The 26,641-nt window shown below is 52.9% G+C and overlaps 1 protein-coding gene across 8 annotated transcripts in view; it reads right to left on the bottom strand.

Moving 5' to 3' along the window:
* PUM1 (pumilio RNA binding family member 1) overlaps positions 1 to 26,641 on the bottom strand; it is a 94,383-nt gene that overhangs the window by 51,018 nt on the left and 16,724 nt on the right. For 6 of the 8 annotated variants that reach the window (XM_040086024.2, XM_040086027.2, XM_040086031.2 and 3 more), the window contains 5 exons: positions 23,549 to 23,617; positions 11,283 to 11,391; positions 7,943 to 8,121; positions 5,848 to 6,014; positions 2,812 to 3,082 (listed from right to left, as the gene is read on the bottom strand). In XM_040086024.2, coding sequence (XP_039941958.1) covers positions 2,812 to 3,082; positions 5,848 to 6,014; positions 7,943 to 8,121; positions 11,283 to 11,391; positions 23,549 to 23,617 — 795 coding nt within the window. The remainder of the gene's footprint in view (positions 1 to 2,811; positions 3,083 to 5,847; positions 6,015 to 7,942; positions 8,122 to 11,282; positions 11,392 to 23,548; positions 23,618 to 26,641) is intronic. The other 2 variants (XM_040086026.2, XM_040086032.2) reach the window with 1 other exon arrangement.

The raw sequence follows: 26,641 nt of genomic DNA, 5'->3' as shown, positions 1-26,641 counted from the left end.
CCCTGCTCTGCCTTTCTTTGGCAGGGTTTATTTCCACTAGTCAGGCGCCAGACGTGCCAAATTTGAAATCTTAATTTTTAAAGGCTGAAAGAGACAAATAAAAACTCCTCCAACTTGTAAAGGAGCCTTCACTTAAACAGAAAACCCTGACAAAATGCAAATTCCAGGCTTCCCGCTCCTGCCATTCCAGTCCCATCTCTAATGCTTCTCCCGAAGCGGCTCACTTGTGGAGCCCTAATGTTTTAAAAAACACACAACTTTCCTGGTTTAAAAGTAATTCTGGCATCCCAGGCCTTACACCAGAGCAAGACAAAGACTTTGAGCTATCTGCTTCTTTTCCTTTTTGAACTCTACAGCAGCTATTTAATTTAATCATTAAATTTTCCATCATTAACCTCCCAAAGATGCTGTAGAACAGAGCAGCCAGCTGAGCTCCAGCACAGATATTTACATTGCTTTTAAGACTGCGATAACTCAGCACAAACTTGGCAATGGTTTCCCTCACTCCAGAGTGCCAGAGGCTCTTCTGCTAAAAAAATCTGATATTTTAGGGAAGCCAGGGAGAGTTATATATCCCAGCAATCAGCTACAACAAAGGATTCCCTTCTTCTTTGAGGGGTATCAGCCTTGCAAAGGGAGAGCAATAAAGTTTACAATCATTACCCAAACGAGCAGGAACAGGAGCAGAGCAGGAGTCGATTGCTGGAGCCAGGCCCAGCATTCAGCAGGAGCCAAGGGAGGCTCTGGAGGAGGGAGTCTGGGCTTGTGTGGGAGAAAGGTCAAACAAACCTAAGCCAGGCTCAGATAAAGGCTTGTAGTAGTGGACTCTGCCCTTGGGGTTTAAACCAGGCTCAGGGAGAGGAAGGTTTGAACTTGTTATTGCCTCAGGCTGCTGCGGTTAGGGCAGCAAAGCTGAGTGTGGGGCTCAGCAGAGCCCAGTTTGGGGCTTAGCAGGGCCCAATGTGAGGCCCAGCAAAGCTGAGTGTGGGGCTCAGCCCAGCCCAGTGTGGGGCTGAGCAGGGCCCAATGTGGGGACCAGCAAAGCTGAGTGTGGGGCTCAGCCCAGCCCAGTTTGGGGCTTAGCAGGGCCCAATGTGAGGCCCAGCAAAGCCCAGTGTGGGGCTCAGCAGAGCCCAGTTTGGGGCTTAGCAGGGCCAAATGTGAGGCCCAGCAAAGCCCAGTGTGGGGCTCAGCCCAGCCCAGTGTGGGGCTGAGCAGGGCTCAATGTGAGGCCCAGCAAAGCCCAGTGTGGGGCTCAGCCCAGCCCAGTGTGGGGCTCAGCAGAGCCCAGTTTGGGGCTGAGCAGGGCCCAATGTGAGGCCCAGCAAGGCCTAGTGTGGGGCTCAGCCCAGCCCAGTGTGGGGCTGAGCAGGGCCCAATGTGAGGCCCAGCAAGGCCCAGTGTGGGGCTCAGCAAAGCCCAGTTTGGGGCTGAGCAGGGCCCAATGTGAGGCCCAGCAAGGCCTAGTGTGGGGCTCAGCAGAGCCCAGTTTGGGGCTTAGCAGGGCCCAGTTTGGGGCTGAGCAGGGCCCAATGTGAGGCCCAGCAAAGCCCAGTGTGGGGCTCAGCCCAGCCCAGTTTGGGGCTGAGCAGGGCCAAATGTGAGGCCCAGCAAAGCCCAGTGTGGGGCTCAGCCCAGCCCAGTGTGGGGCTCAGCCCAGCCCAGTTTGGGGCTGAGCAGGGCCCAATGTGAGGCCCAGCAAAGCCCAGTGTGAGGCCCAGCAAGGCCCAGTGTGGGGCTCAGCCCAGTCCAATGTGGGGACCAGCAGGGCCCAATCTGGGGCTTAACAAAACCCAAGGTGGGGCTCAGCAAAACGCAGTGCAGGGCTCACAGCTGGGCTGAGCAGGTGTTGGCTCTCAGTCTTGGGTTCCAGAGTTGGTGTTTGGGGTTTTTTAACACTTTTTACTACTTTAAAGCTCTTTTTCAACGGCAGCCCTTCGAGACAGCCAGGATCACCAGAGAGGGCAGTGCTGTGGGAATTGCTGTGGGAATTCTCTTTATTCCAGGTGCCAGGGGAAGCAGCTCTGCTCCCATTCCCAGGAGGGACACACACAGCTCAATGACCATGAGAACAGCTCCAAGGCTCCTCCATCAGGACAGCATCCTGAGCTCATCCCGCCCCAGAGCAAATGACCATGAGAACACCTCCAACCTTTCTCCATCACACAGCATCCTGAGCTCATCCACCCCAGAGCACACACAGCTCTATCACCATGAGAACATCTCCAATCCTCCTCCATAGGACAGCATCCTGAGCTCATCCACCCCAGAGCACACACAGCTCAATGACCATGAGAACACCTCCAACGCTCCTCCATCAGGACAGCATCCTGAGCTCATCCCGCCCCAGCAGGGACACACACAGCTCAATGTCCATGAGAACACCTCCAACCTTCCTCCATAGGACAGCATCCTGAGCTCATCCCACCCCAGCAGGGACACACACAGCTCAGTGACCATGAGAACACCTCCAATGCTCCTCCATAGGACAGCATCCTGAGCTCATCCCACCCCAGGAGGGACACACACAGCTCAATGTCCATGAGAACACCTCCAACCCTCCTCCATAGGACAGCATCCTGAGCTCATCCCGCCCCAGCAGGGACACACACAGCTCAATGTCCATGAGAACACCTCCAACCCTCCTCCATAGGACAGCATCCTGAGCTCATCCCGCCCCAGCAGGGACACACACAGCTCTATCACCATGAAAACACCTCCAACCCTCCTCCATAGGACAGCATCCTGAGCTCATCCCACCCCAGAGCTCCCAGTGGAGCCACGGGGGTGGATCAGGGATCAGCTCCTCACCTGCTGCTGGGAATTGTAGTCAAAGAGCCCCACGGTGGCTGCAGCCGAGTCCACGGGGACCTGAGTGCCAGAATAATCGAACTGCAGCGGCTCCATGCCCACGTGCTCCATGGGGTCCAGGGGCACGCTCTGCGATTCCATGTTGGAGAAGTCCTCCACGGGCTTGGCCCCGTTGGTGCTGGCCAGCTGGGCCAGGCCCTCGGAGCCGTTCTGGTTGGGGCCCAGCAGATCCACCTCGCTGGCAGAGTTCTGGCAGTTCCCGGGCGTGCGGCTGCGCGGGGAGGGAAAAAAGGCGTCAGGAAAAGGCTTCGGCCCAGCAGCTCACCCTCCAGAACAGCCTGGAGGTGCTGGAGTACAGGGGGGGAAAATAAAAACACGGCCTGAAACAGTTCTCCAAAGTAATTCTACCGAGAAATTGGTGTATTTAAAAAAATAAAAACTAAAAACAGGAACGCTCCATCACAACCTCAAGACCCACCAGAATTCCTTGGAGGTGCTGTAGAAGAGAGGAGGGAAAAATACAGAGATGGTCTGAAATAGTTGCCTGAGTGAGTTGTATGGAGAAATTGATTTATTTAAAAAAATACAAAATAAAAGCAGGAATGATCCATCCCAACATCACACTCCCAGATCCACCAGAACTGCTTGGAGGTGTTGTAGAAGAGGGGGAAGAAATAAAAAAGATGGTCTGAAGTAGTTCCCCAAGTGAATTTTACAGAGAAATTGATGTATTTAAAAAAAATAAACAAAAAATAAAACCAGGAATGCTCCAGCCCAGCACCACAGCAGCAACACATCCCCAGACCCACCAGAACCCTCTGGAAGTGTTGTAAAAGACAAGAAAAAAAAAAAATAAAGAGATGGTTTGAAATACTTCCCTAAGTTAATTCTACATAGAAATTGATGCATTTTAAAAAATAAAAGCAGGAACGCTCCAGCCCAGCATCAGACCCACCAGAACTGCCTGGAGGTGGTGTAATAAAGGGGGGATAAGTGAAAAAACATGGTCTGAAATAATTCTACATGGAATTACTGAATAATTCCACATAGAAATCGATGTATTTTGAAAACAAACAAAAAATAACCCGCAACCCCCAGTCCCCAGCCTCAAACACCTGTTACAATAAAAATGTTAAAAACTCCAGTTTCTGTTTTCTCCTTTACTGAGGGGGCAGAATCTCCCCAGTTCTATTCAATGGAGGTGATTTTTTGTGATTTTTAACTCTGTGCAGCTCTGGCACCAAATCTCACCCAATGCCATTCTGAGGGAGCTGCCGTGGGCTCCTGATCACACAAAGTAAGGGCTGGACTCCATGGGAATGCTCAATATCCATGGGACAGCCAGCAATGTGCATTTCCCAGCACTTTTTTTTTTTTACACTTCATTTTACCACTTGTTTGGCTTTTCCCATTTTCCTACAGGCCGCCAGGAGCCACATGAGCGAGGAAGGTGAACGTACCAATTACATCACCAGCCACAATTTCAGGAGGTTTTCACCCCTGCAGAGCTGCAAGGAACAAACCCAAACCCCCAGCTGTAATCTGGGCCAGGACACGAGCAGAGCCAACACTTTCCAGAGGAATATCCACAGGAATGCCACACAGAGGGATTAAAACCAGGCATGAAAATAACCAGGATCACACACAGCCCTGAGCTCTCAGGTGTTGCCGCCTTCCTCGAGCTTCCCTGAGGACATTCAGAACATCCTTGGGACACCGGAGCTTCCACTGCAGCATGGAAAAATCCTTCCAAAGACATGAAGTGCATGAATTGGGCTGATTGCACAGGGACTCCTCAGTTCTTGCTGGGCAGGGCCTGCCCAGAGCCAGGGGCTGTTCTGCTCCTCATCCCACCAGCGAGGGGCTGGGGGGACACAGGGACACGGGGGGGACACAGCTGGGACAGCTGATCCCCACTGATCCAAGGGATTTGATAGAGGAGATGCTCTAATTCATTTATAAAATCATTTGGATCAGATAAAGGAAGGAGTTTGTCACACTGAGGGTGTTGAGGCCCTGGCACAAGGTGCCCAGAGCAGCTGTGGCTGCCCTGGATCCCTGGCAGTGCCCAAGGCCAGGCTGGACACTGGGGCTGGGAGCGGCCTGGGACAGTGGGAGGTGTCCCTGCCATGGCTGGGGTGGGATGAGATGACCTTTAAGGTCCTTTCCAACCCAACCCATTCTGGGATTCTGTGATACCCCAGCCCACAGAGCACCCAGAGCTGAGGGAAGAGGGAAGGGGAGGGTGTTTGCAGTGATGGTGTTTGGTCTTCACCCATCACCGCCACAGAATCCCAGACTGGGTCAGGCTGGGAGGACCCTGGGGTCACTGGTGCCACTCCCTGCTCCAGCAGGGCCATCCCAGAGCTCAGGGCACAGCTCCGTGTCCAGTGGCTCTGGAATACCCCAGGGAGGAGACTCCAGCCCCTCTCTGGGCTCTGCTCAGCGCTGGGCACTGCCAGGGCAGTCCTGCCCCCTGTGCAGGGGAATTGCTGGGCTCAGGCCCTGCCCGTGGATCTGGTGCCACTGCTGGGCCTGGAGCAGAGGCTGGGTAGCCCAGGGACACCCAGGGACACCTGGGGACACCCAGGGACAGATGGGGACATTCAGGGACACCCAGGGACACCTGGGGACACCCAGGGACAGACGGGGACATTCAGGGACACTCAGGGACACCCGGAGCCCATCTCAGCTGGGGCTCCTCTCCAGGCTGAGCAGCCCCAGCTCCCTCAGCCTCTCCTGGGCAGGGAGCTGCTCTGGCGAGTCCCCGTGTCCTGGGGACGGGATTGCTGAGCACCTTCCCTTGGGAAGTGCTGGATGAATTCCTGGCTTAGTTTCACTTCCACGCTCAGTTTTTCCTGTCCCCACTAAAATGTTCCCACCTCCCGAGTCTTCACCTTTCCCCTTCTGATGCTCTCCACCTTGGCACTGCAGGGGATGGAGGGAGAGCCTGGAGGGGCCGAGCTGGCGGCAGGGGTTAGACACCAGCACTGATTAATTATTAATTGATTAATTAATAACCACCAATGCACGCACCTGAAGTCTTTGACATCGGCGTCGATCCCGTTCTGAACAGGCAAACCATTGGATTTATCCATCACATCCCCCTCCTCCTTCAGATCTCCCAACTTATCTCCATCAAACGTGCCCTTGTTTTTCTTATCCCCTTTGTCATTCTCATCACTCTCTGCATCCCTCGGCCCCTGGGCAAAAGAGACATTGTTTTAATAAGCTGAGTTTTCAGATCAATTTTCCTGTTACCCTGAGATGGCAACAAAACAAAGACACACGTCACAGTAAAAGAAGTCCCTTGTAAACATTAATTTCTACAAAAAATAGGGAAAAAAGCAAAATATTCAATAATAATCAAAGAAATCATGAAATTAGTTCTTGTTCTTCCAAGATGGGTTTCATCTATTCAGCTTTCTTCCATTCAGTAACTCACGGTTTGCTTTTATAGGCTCTAAAAATCCCATCCCAAAATAATTTTAAGGAATTCTCTTTCTAGATGGGACTTTAGCACTTCAAAATCAACACCAGCAAATGCTGCAGGGGCATAAAGTGAATTAGTGCCTCTCTGAAGTGCCTGGCTCCGTGTCAGAGACAGCTCTCCACTGGACAAGTGTTTGAAAATCACCTCAGTTTTGGAGGCATCAACAGTGAATTCCAAGGCACAGCTCATTTAAAAACACTCAAATAAATCACTGCCTCAAACACCGGCTCCTGTAATCCTGGAGCACATTTCTTTGGAAGGAAAGAGGGGAAAAAAGAAAAGAGGAAAAAAAAAGGATTTCTGTTGAGCATTTCACGAGTGGCGTTACATCTGTAGCGTGACTGCATTTTGTTTCACTTGGGAGGAGAAGAAAGGGTGATGATGCCTGGGGCAGTGTTTTGAACAACAGAAGGGAGAGGAAAAACAACATAATTTATGATAAAAACCAGCAAGGGGCACATAAACATATTTATCAGAGGCAGTTTTGGTGCTGTCACAGGGACAGACATCCCAACTCTGCCTTCCACTTGACTGGAGGGAGAAGTGCTCTGCACACAACATTTCTGCCTCTATCCACTGAACCCTTTTCCCACTCTCTCTGATTGGAGGGAAGGATTTTCCCCTCATATTTAGAGGAAAAAAAAAAATTTGTTCTGAAAGCAAAAGCCTTTTAGTGTTGCTTCTGAAAGAAAATAAAACTGTGCTTCCTTGATATTACTTGGAAACGCCACGTGTAAATCCAGCTTCGGAGCAATATTCCCCCAAGCACGGGGCGCTCAGCGGTGACAGCTGTGCCACCACTGTCACCCTGACTGTGCTGAGGAGCAAACCCCCCCCTGAGCCCAGCTGGGACAAACCGGCTCCCTGCCCTGAGTGCTCACATCCCAAAGCCTCCCTGCTCGCCTCAGGGTCTCGGGCATCCCCCAACGAGGGCCAGCAAGCCCGGGAGGGCTGAGGGAAGCGGCAAAGGAGCATCCACAGCGTGGTTCTCCACAATTTCTGGAGCCATTTTCCCACTACAGGGCCGGGCTTGGTGTCACCTCCCCCCAGATCCTTAAATTCGAGGCTGTGCTCCCTCCCCACCCCACGAAACACTGGGGTGCTGCCTTGTCCCCATGGGAAAGGAGCTGCCCAGGCAGCAATCCCAGCTGGAAAACACACCCATCCAGCAGGCAGGAACTCCAGGGAAAGCTGGGCGAGACCAGCGGATTTATTGGGATGGGGGGGTTTTCCCAAAAAACAGCACAAGAAAAAACCTACAGGACAAGGACAGCCACTGTGCCGTGCCAGTTATCATCAGCTTTGGAGCTGGGATCCCATTTTCTGGCATCATCACGTGGAGTTTTTGTTCTGAGGCAGCACCAAGGCAGCCACAGGCTCAGAGGAGAGGTTTGTGGAACCTTTTCCAAGATTATTTTGGATGAGGTGTTGCTGCTGGGGGGCTTTTCCAGGGTCCAGGGAATGCCAACACCTTCCCATCTCCCATCCCGCATCCCCAAGCCGAGGACTAAACCTGCCCTGATCGAGGGAAGAGTTAAACTGAGAGCAAAGAAAGAAAGAAACCTCTGCCCTAGGAATGATTCCCAACCAACCAAACCGAGCAGCAAAGGGAGGAAAGAGGGGGAACGAGGCACTCACAAATCCTCCTTTCCTCAGGCAGGAGTCTCCAGGAGATGAGCTCAGCACATACTCCACCATGCTCACTCCCAGCCCTCCGCTCTCCGAGCGTGGGGACAGCACTGAGTTGACTTCACTGTTCACGTGGAAGCCCTGCCCAGGTCTTCTCTGAACCATAATTGGCTGGGAAACAGAGTGATCTGGAACAAAAACATGGGAAATTCTCACAAGCAGATCCAACTATTCAAAGGAGGCAAATTAAATCATTCAATATGTACTCCCCAGGGGCTTATTTGCACAGAGAAGTGCCAGCTCTGTGACTCTGCTGATGGCCACTGGTGAAACCAGGATGGCTGTCTCATTTTTTAAATACTGCAACATGTAAACCTGCAAGTGAGAGCTATGCTTAAAACCCAAACTTGCAAAATTTCAGAAAATTAAGACTAATTAAAGGCTGCAATTAAAACAACACAAAGTTTTCGTTTTAGTTAAATTCTTGCATTAGTACAGTGAAAAACAAATTCTGGATTGTCATTTAAAACATGATCCAGCTGCTCCACCAGCCTCGTGTCCTTTGTTCCATCAATTGTTGCGTTCATGTCATGATCAGGGATTTTTTTTTTTGGCTGCTCTTTCCTCAAGAAAAGATTTCTGAGGAGTTTATTCCTTTTTCCTCATCCCCCAATCCTGCTGCACCAGCCCCAGCCCTTTGCCAGCCTGGAGGCTCTGAGGTGCAACCAGGACACTCAGGAGTCTCCAAATCCTGCTGGGCTCTGCAAAAAGCCCTGGCTGGGCAGGAGGGAGTGAGCCCAAGGAGAGAAGGGAGGGAATTCTCCGCTCCTGGCAACAGGCAGGGAGTCAAAATCAGCAGGCAGCGAGTGTGGGAATTGCCAGGGGCTGGTGGGACACGGAAGGGACACCAATATCCAAGGATCTCGACACTGGAGCTCCCTCATGAAGCAGGGGAAGTGATTTCATTCTGCCACTGCTCCTGGCTAAACTTCCCTCCTCCTCCTCCCATCAGTGTGGGCACAAAGGAACTTGGGCTGGGGTTTTTTTGGGGGGATAAAGCTTCCAAAAAAGGGGGAAAGCCAGTTTTAACCCGGCGCTGCTGCCCAACCCCGTGTCCCTAGGAGGGGAGGGAAGGCCTGGAAAGCTTTTAGGTTTTGAAAGTTCTAAAATGCCTTCAAAGGTTCTCAAGGCAGAGGAGTGAACCCCCAAATCCACGAGGGAGGGCTGCAGGGCACCCTGGGGCCAGGGAAGATCCAGGCTCCACATCCCATGGAGCCTGGATGGACTGGGGGGATTTTGGGGAGCAGAGCCCTCGGGTGCTGCTCCCTTATTTCAGGTGAGCCAAAGGGAAACTGCCCAGACACTCAGGGCTCTGCGAGCTGTGGGATTGATGGGAATCAGCAGAGGGACGGGTGAGAGGGCCCTGGACTCCTGCAGAGGTGTGGCTGGCACCAGCAGCACAAAGCGCCACCTCAGCGCTTCCCAAAGCCTGGCTCAGCCCCAATCCCGCTCAGCTCCAGGACTAAGCCAGGTACAAGGCGCTCCCGGGGGCTGGGACAGGCAGCAGCCCCCAAAACCCCCCCAGTGCCCTGAATGATCCCGCCAGGCACATCCGGAGAAGCCCTGTCCCCTTTTCCTGGCATTTTTCAATGGAAATAATATGATAAGGCCTTATCGCTAGCCCAATTTAAAAATGGATATTGTATTACATCAGGGAAAAGCCCACACAGCAGTGAGGTAAATCCCATTTCCTGGGAGCTGGAAATCCCATTTCCTGGGGGCTGGAAATCCCATTTCCCGGGAGCTGGAAATCCCATTTCCCGGGGGCTGGAAATCCCATTTCCCGGGACCTGGAAATCCCATTTCCCGGGACCTGGAAATCCCATTTCCCGGGGGCTGGAAATCCCATTTCCTGGGGGTTGTAAATCCCATTTCCTGGGGGCTGGAAATCCCATTTCCTGGGAGCTGGAAATCCCATTTCCTGGGAGCTGGAAATCCCATTTCCTGGGGGCTGGAAATCCCATTTCCTGGGGGCTGGAAATCCCATTTCCTGGGGGCTGGAAATCCCATTTCCTGGGGGCTGGAAATCCCATTTCCCGGGAGCTGGAAATCCCATTTCCTGGGGGCTGGAAATCCCATTTCCTGGGGGCTGGAAATCCCATTTCCTGGGAGCTGGAAATCCCATTTCCCGGGGGCTGGAAATCCCATTTCCCGGGGGCTGGAAATCCCATTTCCTGGGGGCTGGAAATCCCATTTCCCGGGAGCTGGAAATCCCATTTCCCGGGGGTTGTAAATCCCATTTCCTGGGGGTTGGAAATCCCATTTCCTGGGAGCTGGAAATCCCATTTCCTGGGGGCTGGAAATCCCATTTCCTGGGGGCTGGAAATCCCATTTCCTGGGGGCTGGAAATCCCATTTCCCGGGAGCTGGAAATCCCATTTCCTGGGGGCTGGAAATCCCATTTCCCGGGAGCTGGAAATCCCATTTCCCGGGAGCTGGAAATCCCATTTCCTGGGGGCTGGAAATCCCATTTCCCGGGAGCTGGAAATCCCATTTCCTGGGAGCTGGAAATCCCATTTCCTGGGAGCTGGAAATCCCATTTCCTGGGGGCTGTAAATCCCATTTCCTGGGGGCTGGAAATCCCATTTCCCGGGAGCTGGAGGTTTGGGAGCTGTGCAGACACCCAGCAGCGGTTCAGGAGCAGGTTCATTACACAGAAACCGTGGATAGAACAAATCAAAGATCAGCATTTCAAACCCAGCACCTGCAGGTTTTTGGTTTTGGGGGTTTTTTTTTTGTTGTTTTTTTTTCATAAAACCAACCTGAATATTCTCCCCCAAAGTCCCAAATCAAGGAGAGTCTGTGATGCAAGAACAAAATCCCTGGCAGATTTAACTCAACAGTAATTCAAAACATCATTTTAATTTTTTTTTTTTTTTTTAACTGAATGATGGGTTTCGGTTGCTTGGTTTAGTATTTAAAAAATGAAGTGTGTTTTTTTTTTTTAATTCATCTTGTTTTCCAATATCTTCTTTCAGCTGATCCATCCCAAGGCAGAAAATACATCAGAAATTGAGATTTTAAGGGCAATTTAAGATGTTTAAGCAGATAAACATGAATTTACACATATTCACATTAGACAATGTTTTAACAATGTTTTAACATCCAGGGATATCTTAATTTTATCACAAAGAACTGTGAGGTTTTCTATTTGTTTTTTATTATATAAACCAGATGAGGTTTTAAATCTTTTCAAAGCTGTGTCATCCAGCCTGGCCAGTGACTTTGAGCAAATAAATCGCACATTTCTGCATTCAACCCCAACTAAATTAAGGAAATAATTGAGCTACCTGATGTTCCCCAAGCACTGTCTCTCCACTGATCTCCCAGAAATATCCCTTTTGGTCCATCTTTGCTGGAATCATCAGATTCCCAAAACTTTTTACCCGGCAACAGCTGCTGCAATTAAAAAAAAAAAAAAAGGAAAAAAAAAAAAAGGAACAAAAAGAAAAGAAAGAAAAAAAGAAAAAAAAAAAAGAACAAAAGAAAGCAAAGCATGATTAAAATAAGTATAAAATGCAAACAGAAACCATAAGCGTCTCCCTTCTATCAGCAATCAATCATTAAAGACGACTGATACAATCCAAATATCTCCATCTCCGAGGTGAAGGCTGAGGGAACAATTCCACCTCCCCATCCCTGATGTTCCTCCCAGCCCCAGGAGCCCCCCACACGTCAGACACTCACACACTGACACTCTCCAGCCTCTCTGCACTCGCAAGGACAGGAAAAGGACGGGGGAGATATCGTGACCCAAACGTTTCTCTGGGTTCACCCAGCACAAGCTCCTGCCTGCCCACGGGAGGGACGGGAAATTCTGGAGTTCCCACTGCTCCCTGCTGCTGGGCATTGCCGTGCTCCAGGGCGCGTTGGGGAACACTGACGGGAGCCTGGGCAGTGCCTGCCGGGGTGGGGAGGGGGAAAAGCTCCCTGGGATGGGACAGAGCCATCGTGGGACGGGACAGAGCCACCTGGGAATGGGACAGAGCCATCGTGGGATGGGACAGAGCCACTCTGGGAATGGGAGAGAGCCAACGTGGGATGGGACAAACCAGGGAATGGGACAGAGCCATCGTGGGATGGGACAGAGCCATCGTGGGATGGGACAGAGCCACCCTGGGATGGGACAGAGCCATTGTGGGGATGGGACAAACCAGGGAACGGGACAGAGCCACCCTGGGAATGGGACAGAGCCACCCTGGGAATGGGACAGAGCCACCCTGGGAATGGGACAGAGCCACCCTGGGGATGGGACAGAGCCACCCTGGGAATGGGACAGAGCCATCCTGGGATGGGACAGAGCCATCGTGGGAATGGGACAGAGCCACCCTGGGAATGGGACAGAGCCACCCTGGGGATGGGACAGAGCCACCCTGGGAATGGGACAGAGCCACCCTGGGGATGGGACAGAGCCACCCTGGGAATGGGACAGAGCCATCCTGGGATGGGACAGAGCCATCCTGGGAACGGGACAGAGCCACCCTGGGGATGGGACAGAGCCATCCTGGGGATGGGACAGAGCCATCCTGGGAATGGGACAGAGCCATCCTGGGGATGGGACAGAGCCATCGTGGGATGGGACAGAGCCATCGTGGGAATGGGACAGAGCCACCCTGGGAATGGGACAGAGCCATCCTGGGAATGGGACAGAGCCACCTGGGAACGGGACAGAGCCACCCTGGGAACGGGACAGAGCCATCCTGGGAATGGGACAGAGCCATCCTGGGATGGGACAGAGCCATCCTGGGAATGGGACAGAGCCATCCTGGGAATGGGACAGAGCCACCTGGGAACGGGACAGAGCCATCCTGGGAATGGGACAGAGCCACCTGGGAATGGGACAGAGCCACCCTGGGAATGGGACAGAGCCACCTGGGAACGGGACAGAGCCACCCTGGGAACGGGACAGAGCCATCCTGGGAATGGGACAGAGCCATCCTGGGAATGGGACAGAGCCATCCTGGGAATGGGACAGAGCCACCTGGGAACGGGACAGAGCCATCCTGGGGATGGGACAGAGCCACCCTGGGAATGGGACAGAGCCACCCTGGGAATGGGACAGAGCCACCCTGGGATGGGACAGAGCCATCCTGGAAACGGGACAGAGCCACCCTGGGGATGGGACAGAGCCACCCTGGGAATGGGACAGAGCCATCGTGGGATGGGACAGAGCCACCCTGGGGATGGGACAGAGCCATCCTGGGGATGGGACAGAGCCACCCTGGGATGGGACAGAGCCACCCTGGGAATGGGACAGAGCCACCCTGGGATGGGACAGAGCCACCCTGGGAATGGGACAGAGCCATCCTGGGAATGGGACAGAGCCATCGTGGGATGGGACAGAGCCACCCTGGGATGGGACAGAGCCACCCTGGGAATGGGACAGAGCCACCCTGGGAATGGGACAGAGCCACCCTGGGAATGGGACAGAGCCATCCTGGGAATGGGACAGAGCCACCCTGGGAATGGGACAGAGCCATCCTGGGATGGGACAGAGCCACCCTGGGAATGGGACAGAGCCATCCTGGGAATGGGACAGAGCCATCCTGGGATGGGACAGAGCCACCCTGGGGATGGGACAGAGCCATCCTGGGAATGGGACAGAGCCATCCTGGGATGGGACAGAGCCACCCTGGGGATGGGACAGAGCCACCCTGGGGATGGGACAAACCAGGGAATGGGACAGAGCCACCCTGGGGATGGGACAAACCAGGGAATGGGACAGAGCCACCCTGGGAATGGGACAGAGCCATCCTGGGAATGGGACAGAGCCACCTGGGAACGGGACAGAGCCATCCTGGGAATGGGACAGAGCCATCCTGGGATGGGACAGAGCCATCCTGGGAATGGGACAGAGCCACCCTGGGAATGGGACAAACCAGGGAATGGGACAGAGCCATCCTGGGAATGGGACAGAGCCACCCTGGGGATGGGACAGAGCCACCCTGGGATGGGACAGAGCCATCCTGGGAATGGGACAGAGCCATCGTGGGAATGGGACAGAGCCACCCTGGGATGGGACAGAGCCACCCTGGGAATGGGACAGAGCCACCCTGGGATGGGACAGAGCCACCCTGGGAATGGGACAGAGCCACCCTGGGATGGGACAGAGCCACCCTGGGAATGGGACAGAGCCACCCTGGGAATGGGACAGAGCCACCCTGGGATGGGACAGAGCCACCCTGGGAATGGGACAGAGCCACCCTGGGATGGGACAGAGCCACCCTGGGAATGGGACAGAGCCACCCTGGGAATGGGACAGAGCCATCCTGGGAATGGGACAGAGCCACCCTGGGGATGGGACAGAGCCACCCTGGGATGGGACAGAGCCACCCTGGGAATGGGACAATCAAGGGGTCCCAGCTCTGGAGGGCAGAGATGGCAGAGAGAACAAATCCCATTCTTCACAGAGTTTTGGGAAGAGCTTGACCAGGGATCACCTCCACACAGGAATTCTGGGCCCTCAGGTGGCATGGGGACAACAGCCCAGAAAATCCTCTGGATGGGATGGATGGAATTCCCGGGGAAACAGGGACAGTCACAGCAAATTAACCACAAAATGAGCCTTGCCTGAAGGAACTGAAGATGAAAAGAACCTGAACGTGCCTGAAATTACCATGGAACAAACAAGAACCATCAGATACGGGGATCTCTCTCCTGTATCAAGAGTGGTGATAAATCCTGATTGGTATCTGCTTCAATACCCTGACTGCTATCAAATTAAATCTCCAGATAACCACTTCAATACCTTGATTTGATATCAAATTCAATACCCTGATTGATATCAAATTCAATATCCTGACTGATATCAACTCCTGCCGATAACTCCAGCAGCAGACGTACAAATGTGAGGCTGAACTTGAGGAGTAAATCAGCTGCTGGATGCAGAGGAAGCAGCAATAACTGATTTCACAGCTCTGGTGTGCTGGTTTAAACCACAATCACTAAGTTATGCTCTCCATTTCCTCCTCAACTCAACAAAGAGCTGTTTGTTTACAAAACCAATCGGTTTTCAGGCTGATTTCGCACAGGATTTCTCCTCACACCCTCAACACGGCGTAGGCTGCTGGAGGATAAAAGCAGCGACCTTGCCCCATGCTCCCCCTTATGCAATCCCAGAATAATTCCAAATGGAAGGGCAGGAGGCTCCCACGAGCAACACTCATTTCCAAGCACAGATGAACCTGTTCCTCCATCTGCACCAGGAAGGAGGTGACAGCCAAGCCCCTGCTCTCCGGTATTTATGAACATCAACACACATCAGGTGTCCTGCAAACTTTTTTTAAGCTTCTGTCACTCCCATATTCCTTCAAACACAGATTTGGTTTTCTCCTGCTGTTGCCATAGTGCAGAAATGACAACTCTCCTCATAGCAGCGCAAGGAATTTTGAACAGAAAGCAGCACAAACTGATTAAACTGTATTTTAGCTGCAATTAAACACTTCCCATTTCCCCTGAAACACGCCACAGTGCAGGAGACAAAATGTTCTGCACCCACAGCTCCAATCATGGAATCCCAGAATGGTCTGGAAGAGACCATAAATCCCACCCAGTGCCCTGGCAGGGACACCTCCCAGTGTCCCAGTGTCCAGCCTGGCCTTGGGCACTGCCAGGGATCCAGGGGCAGCCACAGCTGCTCTGGGAATTCCATCCCAGCCCCTGCCCACCCTCCCAGGGAACAATTCCTGATTCCCAATCTCCCATGCAGCGCTGCCCTCTGGCACTGGGAGCCATTCCCTGGGTCCTGTCCCTCCAGGCCTTGTAAAAATCGCTCTCCTGTATCCTTGAAAAGAAAATCATGGAGTTGCTACGGTTGGAAATCACTCTGTTCTGCTCATTCTTTCCTGTCTCTGTCCTGCAAGGCCAAACCCCTCCCATCCTTCATTTCTACTTGGGAAGAAATTCCTCCCTGGGAGGGTGGGCAGGGGCTGGGATGGAATTCCCAGAGCAGCTGTGGCTGCCCCTGGATCCCTGGCAGTGCCCAAGGCCAGGCTGGACGTGGGGACAGTGGGAGGTGTCCCTGGGGTAGAACAGGATCAGTTCTGAGGTCCTTCCCAACCCAAACCACTCTGGGATTCTCTCACACCTGCAGCAGCTGCAGCACTCCTGGGTCTGCAAGAGCATTTCCCTGCTGGAGCAGGATCTGAAGCTAATCCAGCCCTTCCCTGCTTGCCCTGCTCTCCTCCAGCCCTTTCCTAAGGAAAACAAAACCTCTACCAACACGATCCTGCAGAACTGCACCCCAACACCTTTTGAGCTTTGCAGTGAATCACAGACAAGGGTCATAAAACATTTTCCTTCTCACTATCTGCTGCACAAACAATCCCAGCTCTGTCCCCTCCAGTTTAACCCTTCCACACCAGAAGCTCCAGGTTTCCAACTGGAAGCTCTGTACCATGAGCAGCAACAAACGGAAGAGAGATGTTTACCTTACACAGAGATTCCACGTTTATTTACAGATAGCAGGGAAACCCAAAAGCCAATATTAACAGATGCATGGGGGGTGGGTGCAGCTTTGTTCTGTCAAGTGCTGCTCCGACCAACACGGAGTTAGCAAGCAGCAATCATCTGCACTGAATTATGCAACAGGCTGCCGAGACAATGAATTTTTCCTCAGGGAAAGTTGTCAGTGGCAATGGAAGGAAAAAAAAAAAAAAAGGTATTTTAAATGACTCTCATCCTGCTCTGCAGGTTGGATATTTAAAAAGAACAAGCAGCAGTTTAGAACCAGAGTCGTTTATTCATTCCCTGGTTTTTATTAAAATTGACCCTATCCAGTATGAAAATAATCCTGCTAAGCCCTCTTACAAAGGACTTACGAGTTAGGCCGATATTCAATTTAGCAGGGCAGGGAGGAGGGGAGGACAAACCCATCACCAGCAAAAGCAATATTTCCAGCAGGCAGGGCACAGAGATCCCCCTGAGATGGGATTATGAATTAGACAAATTAAGAAAACTGATCCCCATCAGACAAGGCAAATATTAAGATAAAAGCAGCCATCTGTGCAGTGCAGAACTGGGTTTATCTGCAGCAACAGGTAGGGAAGGCAGAGCGGGCGTCCAGGGGTGTTTGCAGGTCCTGCTCCGCTTTACAAAGCCCCAGATGTGATCCAGATGTTATCTGGGGCAGGGAGAGAGCAGGGAGAGGAGCACGGCAGCAATGCAAGGGGAGCAGCGGCAGCAATGCAAGGGGAGCAGCGGCAGCAATGCAAGGGGAGCAGCGGCAGCAATGCAAGGGGAGCACAGGCAGCAATGCAAGGGGAGCACACAGCAGCAATGCAAGGGGAGCAGCGGCAGCAATGCAAGGGGAGCACAGGCAGCAATGCAAGGGGAGCACAGGCAGCAATGCAAGGGGAGCACACAGCAGCAATGCAAGGGGAGCACAGGCAGCAATGCAAGGGGAGCACAGGCAGCAATGCAAGGGGAGCAGCGGCAGCAATGCAAGGGGAGCAGCGGCAGCAATGCAAGGGGAGCACACAGCAGCAATGCAAGGGGAGCACAGGCAGCAATGCAAGGGGAGCAGCGGCAGCAATGCAAGGGGAGCACAGGCAGCAATGCAAGGGGAGCAGCGGCAGCAATGCAAGGGGAGCAGCGGCAGCAATGCAAGGGGAGCAGCGGCAGCAATGCAAGGGGAGCAGCGGCAGCAATGCAAGGGGAGCACAGGCAGCAATGCAAGGGGAGCACAGGCAGCAATGCAAGGGGAGCACACAGCAGCAATGCAAGGGGAGCACACAGCAGCAATGCAAGGGGAGCACAGGCAGCAATGCAAGGGGAGCAGCGGCAGCAATGCAAGGGGAGCACACAGCAGCAATGCAAGGGGAGCAGCGGCAGCAATGCAAGGGGAGCAGCGGCAGCAATGCAAGGGGAGCAGCGGCAGCAATGCAAGGGGAGCACAGGCAGCAATGCAAGGGGAGCACAGGCAGCAATGCAAGGGGAGCACAGGCAGCAATGCAAGGGGAGCAGCGGCAGCAATGTAAGGGGAGCACACAGCAGCAATGCAAGGGGAGCAGCGGCAGCAATGCAAGGGGAGCACAGGCAGCAATGCAAGGGGAGCAGCGGCAGCAATGCAAGGGGAGCAGCGGCAGCAATGCAAGGGGAGCAGCGGCAGCAATGCAAGGGGAGCAGCGGCAGCAATGCAAGGGGAGCAGCGGCAGCAATGCAAGGGGAGCACAGGCAGCAATGTAAGGGGAGCAGCGGCAGCAATGCAAGGGGAGCAGCGGCAGCAATGCAAGGGGAGCAGCGGCAGCAATGCAAGGGGAGCACACAGCAGCAATGCAAGGGGAGCAGCGGCAGCAATGCAAGGGGAGCACACAGCAGCAATGCAAGGGGAGCAGCGGCAGCAATGCAAGGGGAGCAGCGGCAGCAATGCAAGGGGAGCACAGGCAGCAATGCAAGGGGAGCAGCGGCAGCAATGCAAGGGGAGCACCTGGCAGCAATGCAAGGGGAGCAGCGGCAGCAATGCAAGGGGAGCACGGCAGCAATGCAAGGGGAGCAGTGGCAGCAATGCAAGGGGAGCAGCGGCAGCAATGCAAGGGGAGCACAGGCAGCAATGCAAGGGGAGCACAGGCAGCAATGCAAGGGGAGCAGCGGCAGCAATGCAAGGGGAGCACAGGCAGCAACGCAAGGGGAGCACAGGCAGCAATGCAAGGGGAGCAGCGGCAGCAATGCAAGGGGAGCAGCGGCAGCAATGCAAGGGGAGCAGCGGCAGCAATGCAAGGGGAGCACAGGCAGCAACGCAAGGGGAGCACAGGCAGCAATGCAAGGGGAGCACCTGGCAGCAATGCAAGGGGAGCAGCGGCAGCAATGCCAGCCCTGCACGGTGTGGAGGAGTCCTGCACAGCCCTGCACAGAACAGGCAGTGACCTGCCCACCCCAGGACTCAAACCGCTCACAGCACTGGGGAAAGAACAGGAAAGGGAGCACAGGATTGGGAATGTTTGATCATTCCCTGTGCTCTTGTTCAGGCTCCCAGCCCCGCCCTGAGCTTTCCTCAATGTGCCAGGGGAGCTGCTGTGGCACCATCACCACCCCAGCCCCACTGTTCCCATCCCAGCCCCACTGCTCCCATCCCGGCCCCACTGCTCCCATCCCCATCCCGGCCCCACTGCTCCCATCCCGGCCCCACTGCTCCCATCTCCATCCCAGCCCCACTGCTCCCATCTCCATCCCAGCCCCACTGCTCCCATCCCCATCCCAGCCCCACTGCTCCCATCCCGGCCCCACTGCTCCCATCTCCATCCCAGCCCCACTGCTCCCATCCTGGCCCCACTGCTCCCATCCCCATCCCAGCCCCACTGCTCCCATCCCAGCCCCACTGCTCCCATCCTGGCCCCACTGCTCCCATCCCCATCCCAGCCCCACTGCTCCCATCCCCATCCCGGCCCCACTGCTCCCATCCTGGCCCCACTGCTCCCATCCCGGCCCCAATGCTCCCATCCCGGCCCCACTGCTCCCATCTCCATTCCAGCCCCACTGCTCCCATCTCCATCCCAGCCCCACTGCTCCCATCCTGGCCCCACTGCTCCCATCCCCATCCCAGCCCCACTGCTCCCATCCCGGCCCCACTGCTCCCATCCTGGCCCCACTGCTCCCATCCCGGCCCCAATGCTCCCATCCCCATCCTGGCCCCACTGCTCCCATTTCCAGAACTGTCAGAGCTGGGGAAACTGGAAAACCCAACCCAAACATTATTCCCAACTGCCAGTACTCCCCGTCTGCCAATGAATCATAAATTTATGGGGCCAATGAATCATAAATTCATGGGAACACAGCACAGGCATCAGCAGCATGGAAAGCAGAGGCAAAGGAGTTTAGTTTGGGATGGGGTTTTTTTCTTAATTTTTGTTTGGTTTGTTTTCTTTAAACCAGGTACAGAAGTGTCCAGCCCCAGTGTCACAACCACTGTGACTGTGTCCCTCTGCAGGGGCTTCTCCAGGACTTTCCCAGCTGCACCAGTGGGGCACTAACCGTGAACATGGGCACAGAATCATGGAATATCCTGAGCTGGGATGTCCACAGGGATCACTGACCCAGCTCCTGCCCAGACCCCACCAATCCCCCCTGTGCCTCCCTGGAGCGCTGTCCCAAGGCTCCTGGAGCTCTGGCAGCCTCGGGGCCGTGCCCATTCCCTGGGGAGCCTGGGCAGTGCCAGCACCCTCTGGGGGAAGAACCTTTCCCTGCTCTGCAGCCTGAGCCTGCCCTGGCCCAGCTCCAGCCGTGCCCTGGTGCTGTCCCTGTCCCAGAGCAGAGATCCAAAGTGCCTCTCCAGGTTCTGATGTCCCAGAGCTCCCCTACAACAATCCCCAGGGAGCTGCAGGAGTTTCAGTGCTCTCCCTCAGTGTTCCCAGCACTGCCACCTGCAAGGGCAGCAGCCCAGCAAGAGTTAAGCACTTTCAGTTAAATGCACAATATTCCTTACCAGCATTTCTCTTCCAGGGCAGGGTGCAATTCCCAGCTAGCCCAATATTCCAGGTTTGAAGTTAAGCACCTCCAGTTGCCTCATGGCTCTGTGTCCCCACCCTCCTCCCACAGTCTGGATTAAGTTTCACCAGCAACTCACCCAGCTGCTCCTTGACTCCAGACACACTTTGCACAACCTGCTCCAAATGCAAGGTCCCAAACGCCTGTAAGGGGCAGGGGACAAACCCAACTGCACCCCACAGCCCCTCTGTGCTGCCCACTATCCCCAGAGACACTGCACCGATACTCCCTGCTGCAAAGCAACTGATCCAAGGGATTTCAGCAAGGAAAGCAGATACACATCTCCCCATCCCGAGGCTGGGGGAGAAAGGGAACTTGCAGGGCTTGTGTTAAGCAATTATAAGGGTCGGGGCTGTGGGATCAAGGCCTTAATGGCCTCATGTGTTGGGCTGAGCCACTGCACCAAAATGCACCCACATGGAACCGCTGGACAAAGCTCCAAGGTGAGTTCCTCCACCCCAGAGAAGAGCCTGGACAAGGTGCTGCAGCAGAGGGGCAGCATCCCCTGCCCCCAGAGCTGCTTCAGCATTACTGACCACGGTCACTACCAACAGCACAAAGCTTTCACAGTCTAAAGTGGAGAAAAAGGGGCGCTGGGGCTCTTTTCAGTCCCTGCTTGGGAAAATACCGCACTTCCACTCACGGGAAATTCAGGAATATGAGCTGGGAGTCGCGGATGGAAACAGCCCCAAGAGAGATGAAAGTTGTGGGGGTTTTTAAAGTATTCCTCATGTTCCCAGATAAGGATATCTGTTGATCTCCAAGTATTACCTACATTCTGAGAGCAGGATAGATAAGAGATTTAACTGTTTGACAGTGCTGTTTAAAAAACTGCTCTGATGTCTTCACAAACTCCTTCAATCACTGAAATTACGATGGTGCTTAACAAGGAGCAAGAAAACAAGAAGATAAAAGACATCTAACACTAAATGTAGGAATGCTCTTCCTCATCTTTCTCCTCCAGGTTTTTTTACTATCAGTTTATTTCACTATCATTTATTTCAGACTTTCTGACTTTCTCCCTAAGTTTCCTTCTTATTCCAGGAGCAGAAGAAGGGGCAGAAACCACCAGTGCCTTGTTAAGGCATCTAAACTGCATAAAATCCAGGTGAGGAATATGGTCCTGAAAACCAACACAGATCCTGTGGGATCTCCTGAAATCAGCCTTGGAGAGACAGAGAGAAAAGTCAATGGATAAAGAATAGGAACTGTGGGGCTGAGGCAGAAAAACCCCAAGGGAAGCAAGAAATAGCGAAGGGAGAGATGTCACCTTTCCTGGAAAAACCCGCTCATCCCAGCATGTGGAAAAGCCCAGTGACAGAAGAATGCCATTGCCAAAACTTTCTGCATCACAGTTACAAGAAGGGGGGAAAAAAAAATGAGTCATCACTGGAAGGCAAAGCTCCAAAACACAAACCTAATCCCGCTCCTCTCAGAAATGCCTAAATAAACCAAAAGCTGCGAGAACTCAGCATTTTTAGGAATTCCTTCAGGCATTTCAGCTCCGTGACCTCGTGTCACCATGAGCAAAGCCGAGTGCCGCGCTCGCTGTGAACCTGCTCGCAGCCAGCCTGGGCTCTGTCTCTGAGAACGAACCTCCTGCCCAAAGGAGGTGTCACAAAATCATCTCCCTGGAACATTCCCACCCCCAGCATTCCACAGGCAAGCTGCACACGGAGCAGCTGCTGTGCAGCAGCTTCAGGCAGCTTTTTAATGTCAGGTTTGCTCCTCTGAAAATCCTTTTCACCTCCTCTTTAGTCAATAATCTTGGGGTAAATTAATCCAACCTGGAGAAATGGATCTTCCTCTCAAGTCATATCAAAATGCAATTTTGGATTATGGTTTTCCACAGAAGGAAGGGGGAAAGGGAAAGGGGGGAGAAGAAGGGAAAGGGGGGAGAAGAAGGGAAAGGGAGGAGAAGAAGGGAAAGGGGGGAGAAGAAGGGAAAGGGGGGAGAAGAAGGGAAAGGGGGGACAAGAAGGGAAAGGGGGGACAAGAAGGGAAAGGGGGGACAAGAAGGGAAAGGGGGGACAAGAAGGGAAAGGGGGGACAAGAAGGGAAAGGGGGGACAAGAAGGGAAAGGGGGGACAAGAAGGGAAAGGGGGGACAAGGATGGGAAGCAGGGAAGGAGGAAGGAACAGGGGAAGGAAGGAGGCTTTGACCTGAGAGAGGGCACCTTCTTATGAATCCCACCACGCCACAGTCCTGATTTGCTCTTTTCTCCAAAACAGCAACTTCAGGGTTCCAGAGATTTTTATTTTTTACACCTGGGTCATGCACTGGGTAACAGACAGGAGGGACTCAATGTGGAGGAAATAAACTTGAGCCTCAGACTTGCATTAAGCTGGGCTGCCACACATGAACATCCTCCTGCCAGGCATGATTTTCTCCTCTGTCCTTCCACAACAGACTCACTAAAGACAAAAGGAACCAGGCAAGGCAAAGGAGTCTTTCCATCCAACTTCCAAGAACCTACAGGAACAAGTTCTTTCAGCTCACTCTAAAACTAAATAAATTCTCTTTTCTCCAAGAAAAGCAGTGGGCATTTCCCCCAGATCTGCCCCCTCCTTGCTGCTGTGAGAGATTAAATTAACTCTGGCTGGGGTTCTGTGAAGTTCACTGCAGGCCCATTATCTCTGTGCTGCCCTTATCCCTCCTGCTCACACTGCCCAGGTATTCCAAACCTTAAACACAGCCCGGCCTTTCTGAAAGAGCCAGAAAAAAGGTGGCCAGGAGTGGGAACAGGGCAGCAGACAATGCCCCACAGCACAACGGGCTCTGAGCTCAGTGAATCCCAAAATAAACCTGCTCCAAGGATTGGGACACCTGTCCCCAGCTGGATTTCGAGCTGTTGTTGTCCAGCCACTCTGTCCTGCTGGATGAGTGGAGGTTTAGCTGCTCCTCCCTCCTGGCAGGTTTGGGGTTGGATCAACCACACACACACACACACACACACCTCACAGGCAGAACAGAGAACCCTCAGCATCACAATCATCCCAGCAGCCTCAAAAACCTGCTATTTCATTTCCTCCCCCTCCCAAAATACAGATTTTTTTTCTCCAGGCCTCTCACTTACCTCTCCCATAGCCCGTCCCTCCAGAGCCAGCGCTTGGAAATCGTGGTTCAGTTCATCCATGGAACGCACCTATTCATAGATGGGAGAGAAAAAGCCATGAAGAAATGCTTTTATTTGCTGTTATTTTTATTATAATCAGAGTTTATTGCCAGTTTTCTGCTCCAGACTGAGAGCTACATTCCAGATGAGAGCCTGAAACAAGGTTATGGAGCTCCAGAGGATGACTAACCTTTAACACTCCCAGCAGTTACAACATTTCTACACTTCCATTATTATATACACACATGTATTATCACACACAGATTTATTTATGTGTGTTAGATTTACACATGCACAAGAAAGGAAAAACCAGCAATTACTTTTAAGACGCACAAAGCGTAACACAACTGTCTCTGCTTGTATTTCACAGTGGGTTCAGCTGAGGGAGTCAAGGCATGAGGAGCCAGCATCATTTCAGGTGAGAATAAAGGAAAATCTGTATAAACCTGGCAAATTTACACTCAGGTTACACTGACATGAAGAAGAAAAACACAACAGTCTGATTTGATGAAAACCGAGCTATTTAGAGCAGAAAAATAAAGCATAAACTTGAAACTACTGGATAAGTGAGTTGATAGAGGCACAGAGTTGAACAGATCCACAAGGATGATCCAAGTCCAGCTCCTGTCCCTGCCCAGACCCCAGCAATCCCCCCTGGGCATCCCTGGAGCGCTGTCCCAAGGCTCCTGGAGCTCTGGCAGCCTCAGGGCCGTGCCCATTCCCTGGAGAGCCTGGGCAGTGCCAGCACCCTCTGGGGGAAGAACCTTTCCCTCTCTGCAGCCTGAGCCTGCCCTGGTGCTGTCCCTGTCCCAGAGCAGAGATCCAAGGTGCCTGACACGGACTGGATACATTGAAAATGCAGGAAAACCCTTCCCTGCTCCTCATTCCCCAGGCTCAGCCTCTGAGCACACAGGAGGAAGCAAATTAAAAAAGAAACCCCAACTCTGGACTCGAGGCCAAAGCCCAGCAGCTGAGCCACGTGCTGGGCCCAGGAGCAGGTGATTGCCCTCCCCAGCCGCACTCCTGTGTCCCAGAGCCACAAACACCCTACACAGGCAGGAACTACTCCCCTCCTACTCAGGGTTTACACACTCCCTGCAGCCCAGCAGGGCCGAGGCACCGCTCTGCTGCACAGGGAGCAGTTTCTAAAGCACTTTTACGTGAGTAATGCCCACAGTGATCCCGGCTCCTTGCAGGACGCTGCAGGTTTCCACAGGGTTTAGTCCTGGCACAGCACAGAGCCCCCCCAGGCTGAGGAAGGAGCTCAGCAGTACCTGGTGGGTGAGTTACAGGACAAAAACAAATTCCCAAGAATTGTTTAGATGCTCATGGGCCTCCAGTGACCAACACTGCAATGTTACACCACCACCACTGACCTTAACCCTGATTTGTGACACTGCAGCACCACTTCCAGCAGCACCGAGACCTTGGGATTATGTTTTATTTCTATTCTGAGTCAATATTCTATAGATCTCAGCTAAGACAATGTTCTGGAGATCTCAACTAAGAATCAGATGGAAGAAAAGCACCACATTAACCTCCAGAAATCCCCTTCAGTCTAAATGCTTCTTTTCCATGGTCATCATACTTCACAAAAGATTAGTGGTATATTATTTAATTATTGAGTAAATATTTACAGTTTTCAAATCCTCAGGGGTCAGTCACCCAGAATCCCAGTTTAAAAATCAGATATCTCTTGTTACTGTATCTCAGCCCAGTTATTTTCAGTTCTGCCTCAGCCCTGCCACCTTTTGCAGTGACATTTGTCACATGGGCACTGAGTGAAAACCCTTCCCAAAACTGCAGCCCCATGGACTTCCCTCCCCTGCCAGCCCCACCCCTGCTCTGCACCTGACACAGCTCAGCTGCTTGGTGCCACACAAACGTCACTGGGACCAAATTCTTCCATGGAGCACTTCGAGCTGAACTCATGGAAAGTGCTGCAGCCCCCAGATGTGCCAAACCACACAAGCTGGCAGAGAGCTAATTATTATTTCCATCAGACATCAGAGGAAAGGAGAAGTTGCACAGAGGATTCAGAAGGTGATGTGAACTCATTGCTGAAGTGATGCCCCAGCAAACCACAAAAGCTGCTCGCAGTGTGTCCAGCAGCTTCCCCAAAACAAATCATCTCCCATGGGTGTGCGGGTGCTGAGCTGTGGGAACCTCAAAACAAAGCTGCTCAAAGATCCAGTCATTGCATTCCCAGAAAAATCCAGCAGGATATTAAATTATATCTGCATTTGATTTGGTCAGCATGGAATCAGGGAATGGTTTGGGTTGGGAGGGATCCTAAATCCCATCCCATGGCAGGGACACCTCCCACTGTCCCAATGTCCAGCCTGGCCTTGGGCACTGCCAGGGATCCAGGGGCAGCCACAGCTGCTCTGGGAATTCCATCCCAGCCCCTGCCCACCCTCCCAGGGAACAATTTCTCCCATGTATCCAATTTAAACCAATGCTCTGTCAGTTTGAAGCCATCTCCTCTTGTCACCTCAAGCTCTCGTCCCCAGTCCCTCTCCTCAGGCCACACTGAGATCACCCCAAAGCCTTCTCCCCTCCAGGCTGAACAATCCCAATTCTCCCAGCAGCTCCTCACAGCAGAGCTGCTCCAGCCCTGCACAGGACTCGGTGGCTCCTCTGGACTCGCTCCAACAGGACAATGCCACACAGGAGAAACAGGCTGCCCCAGCCCCTTCCCAAATATCCTTAGTCCAGCCATGATGAAAAGCAGGAAATAAAAATTGCCTTCTCTATCAGCTATCAGAGGTGAGGGAATGAAGAAATTATTAATTCACAGGTATTTCACATCCCTTATCATCTCTCTTTTAATAATCACAACAAATACAGATAAAAGCATTTTCTAAATCAGGTCTTTGTGCCTGATTTTGGCCACTCTGTGCTCAAGTGTCCATAAACAGCAATTCTCAGGCTGCTTCTCTCAGTCACACAGTTCCTTTACCTTCACTGATCATTGGATCTATTTATTTGATTTTCAAAGACTGCACCTGAAAGATCTTTTTCCCATTTCTCAGGGCTTGTAATGTTAAATAG

This window comes from Hirundo rustica, chromosome 25 (genome assembly GCF_015227805.2).
Source record: "Hirundo rustica isolate bHirRus1 chromosome 25, bHirRus1.pri.v3, whole genome shotgun sequence".
Lineage (NCBI taxonomy): Eukaryota > Metazoa > Chordata > Aves > Passeriformes > Hirundinidae > Hirundo > Hirundo rustica.
The sequence above is the reverse complement of the archived record's forward strand: the minus strand, read 5'-3'. Positions and strand labels throughout refer to the sequence as shown.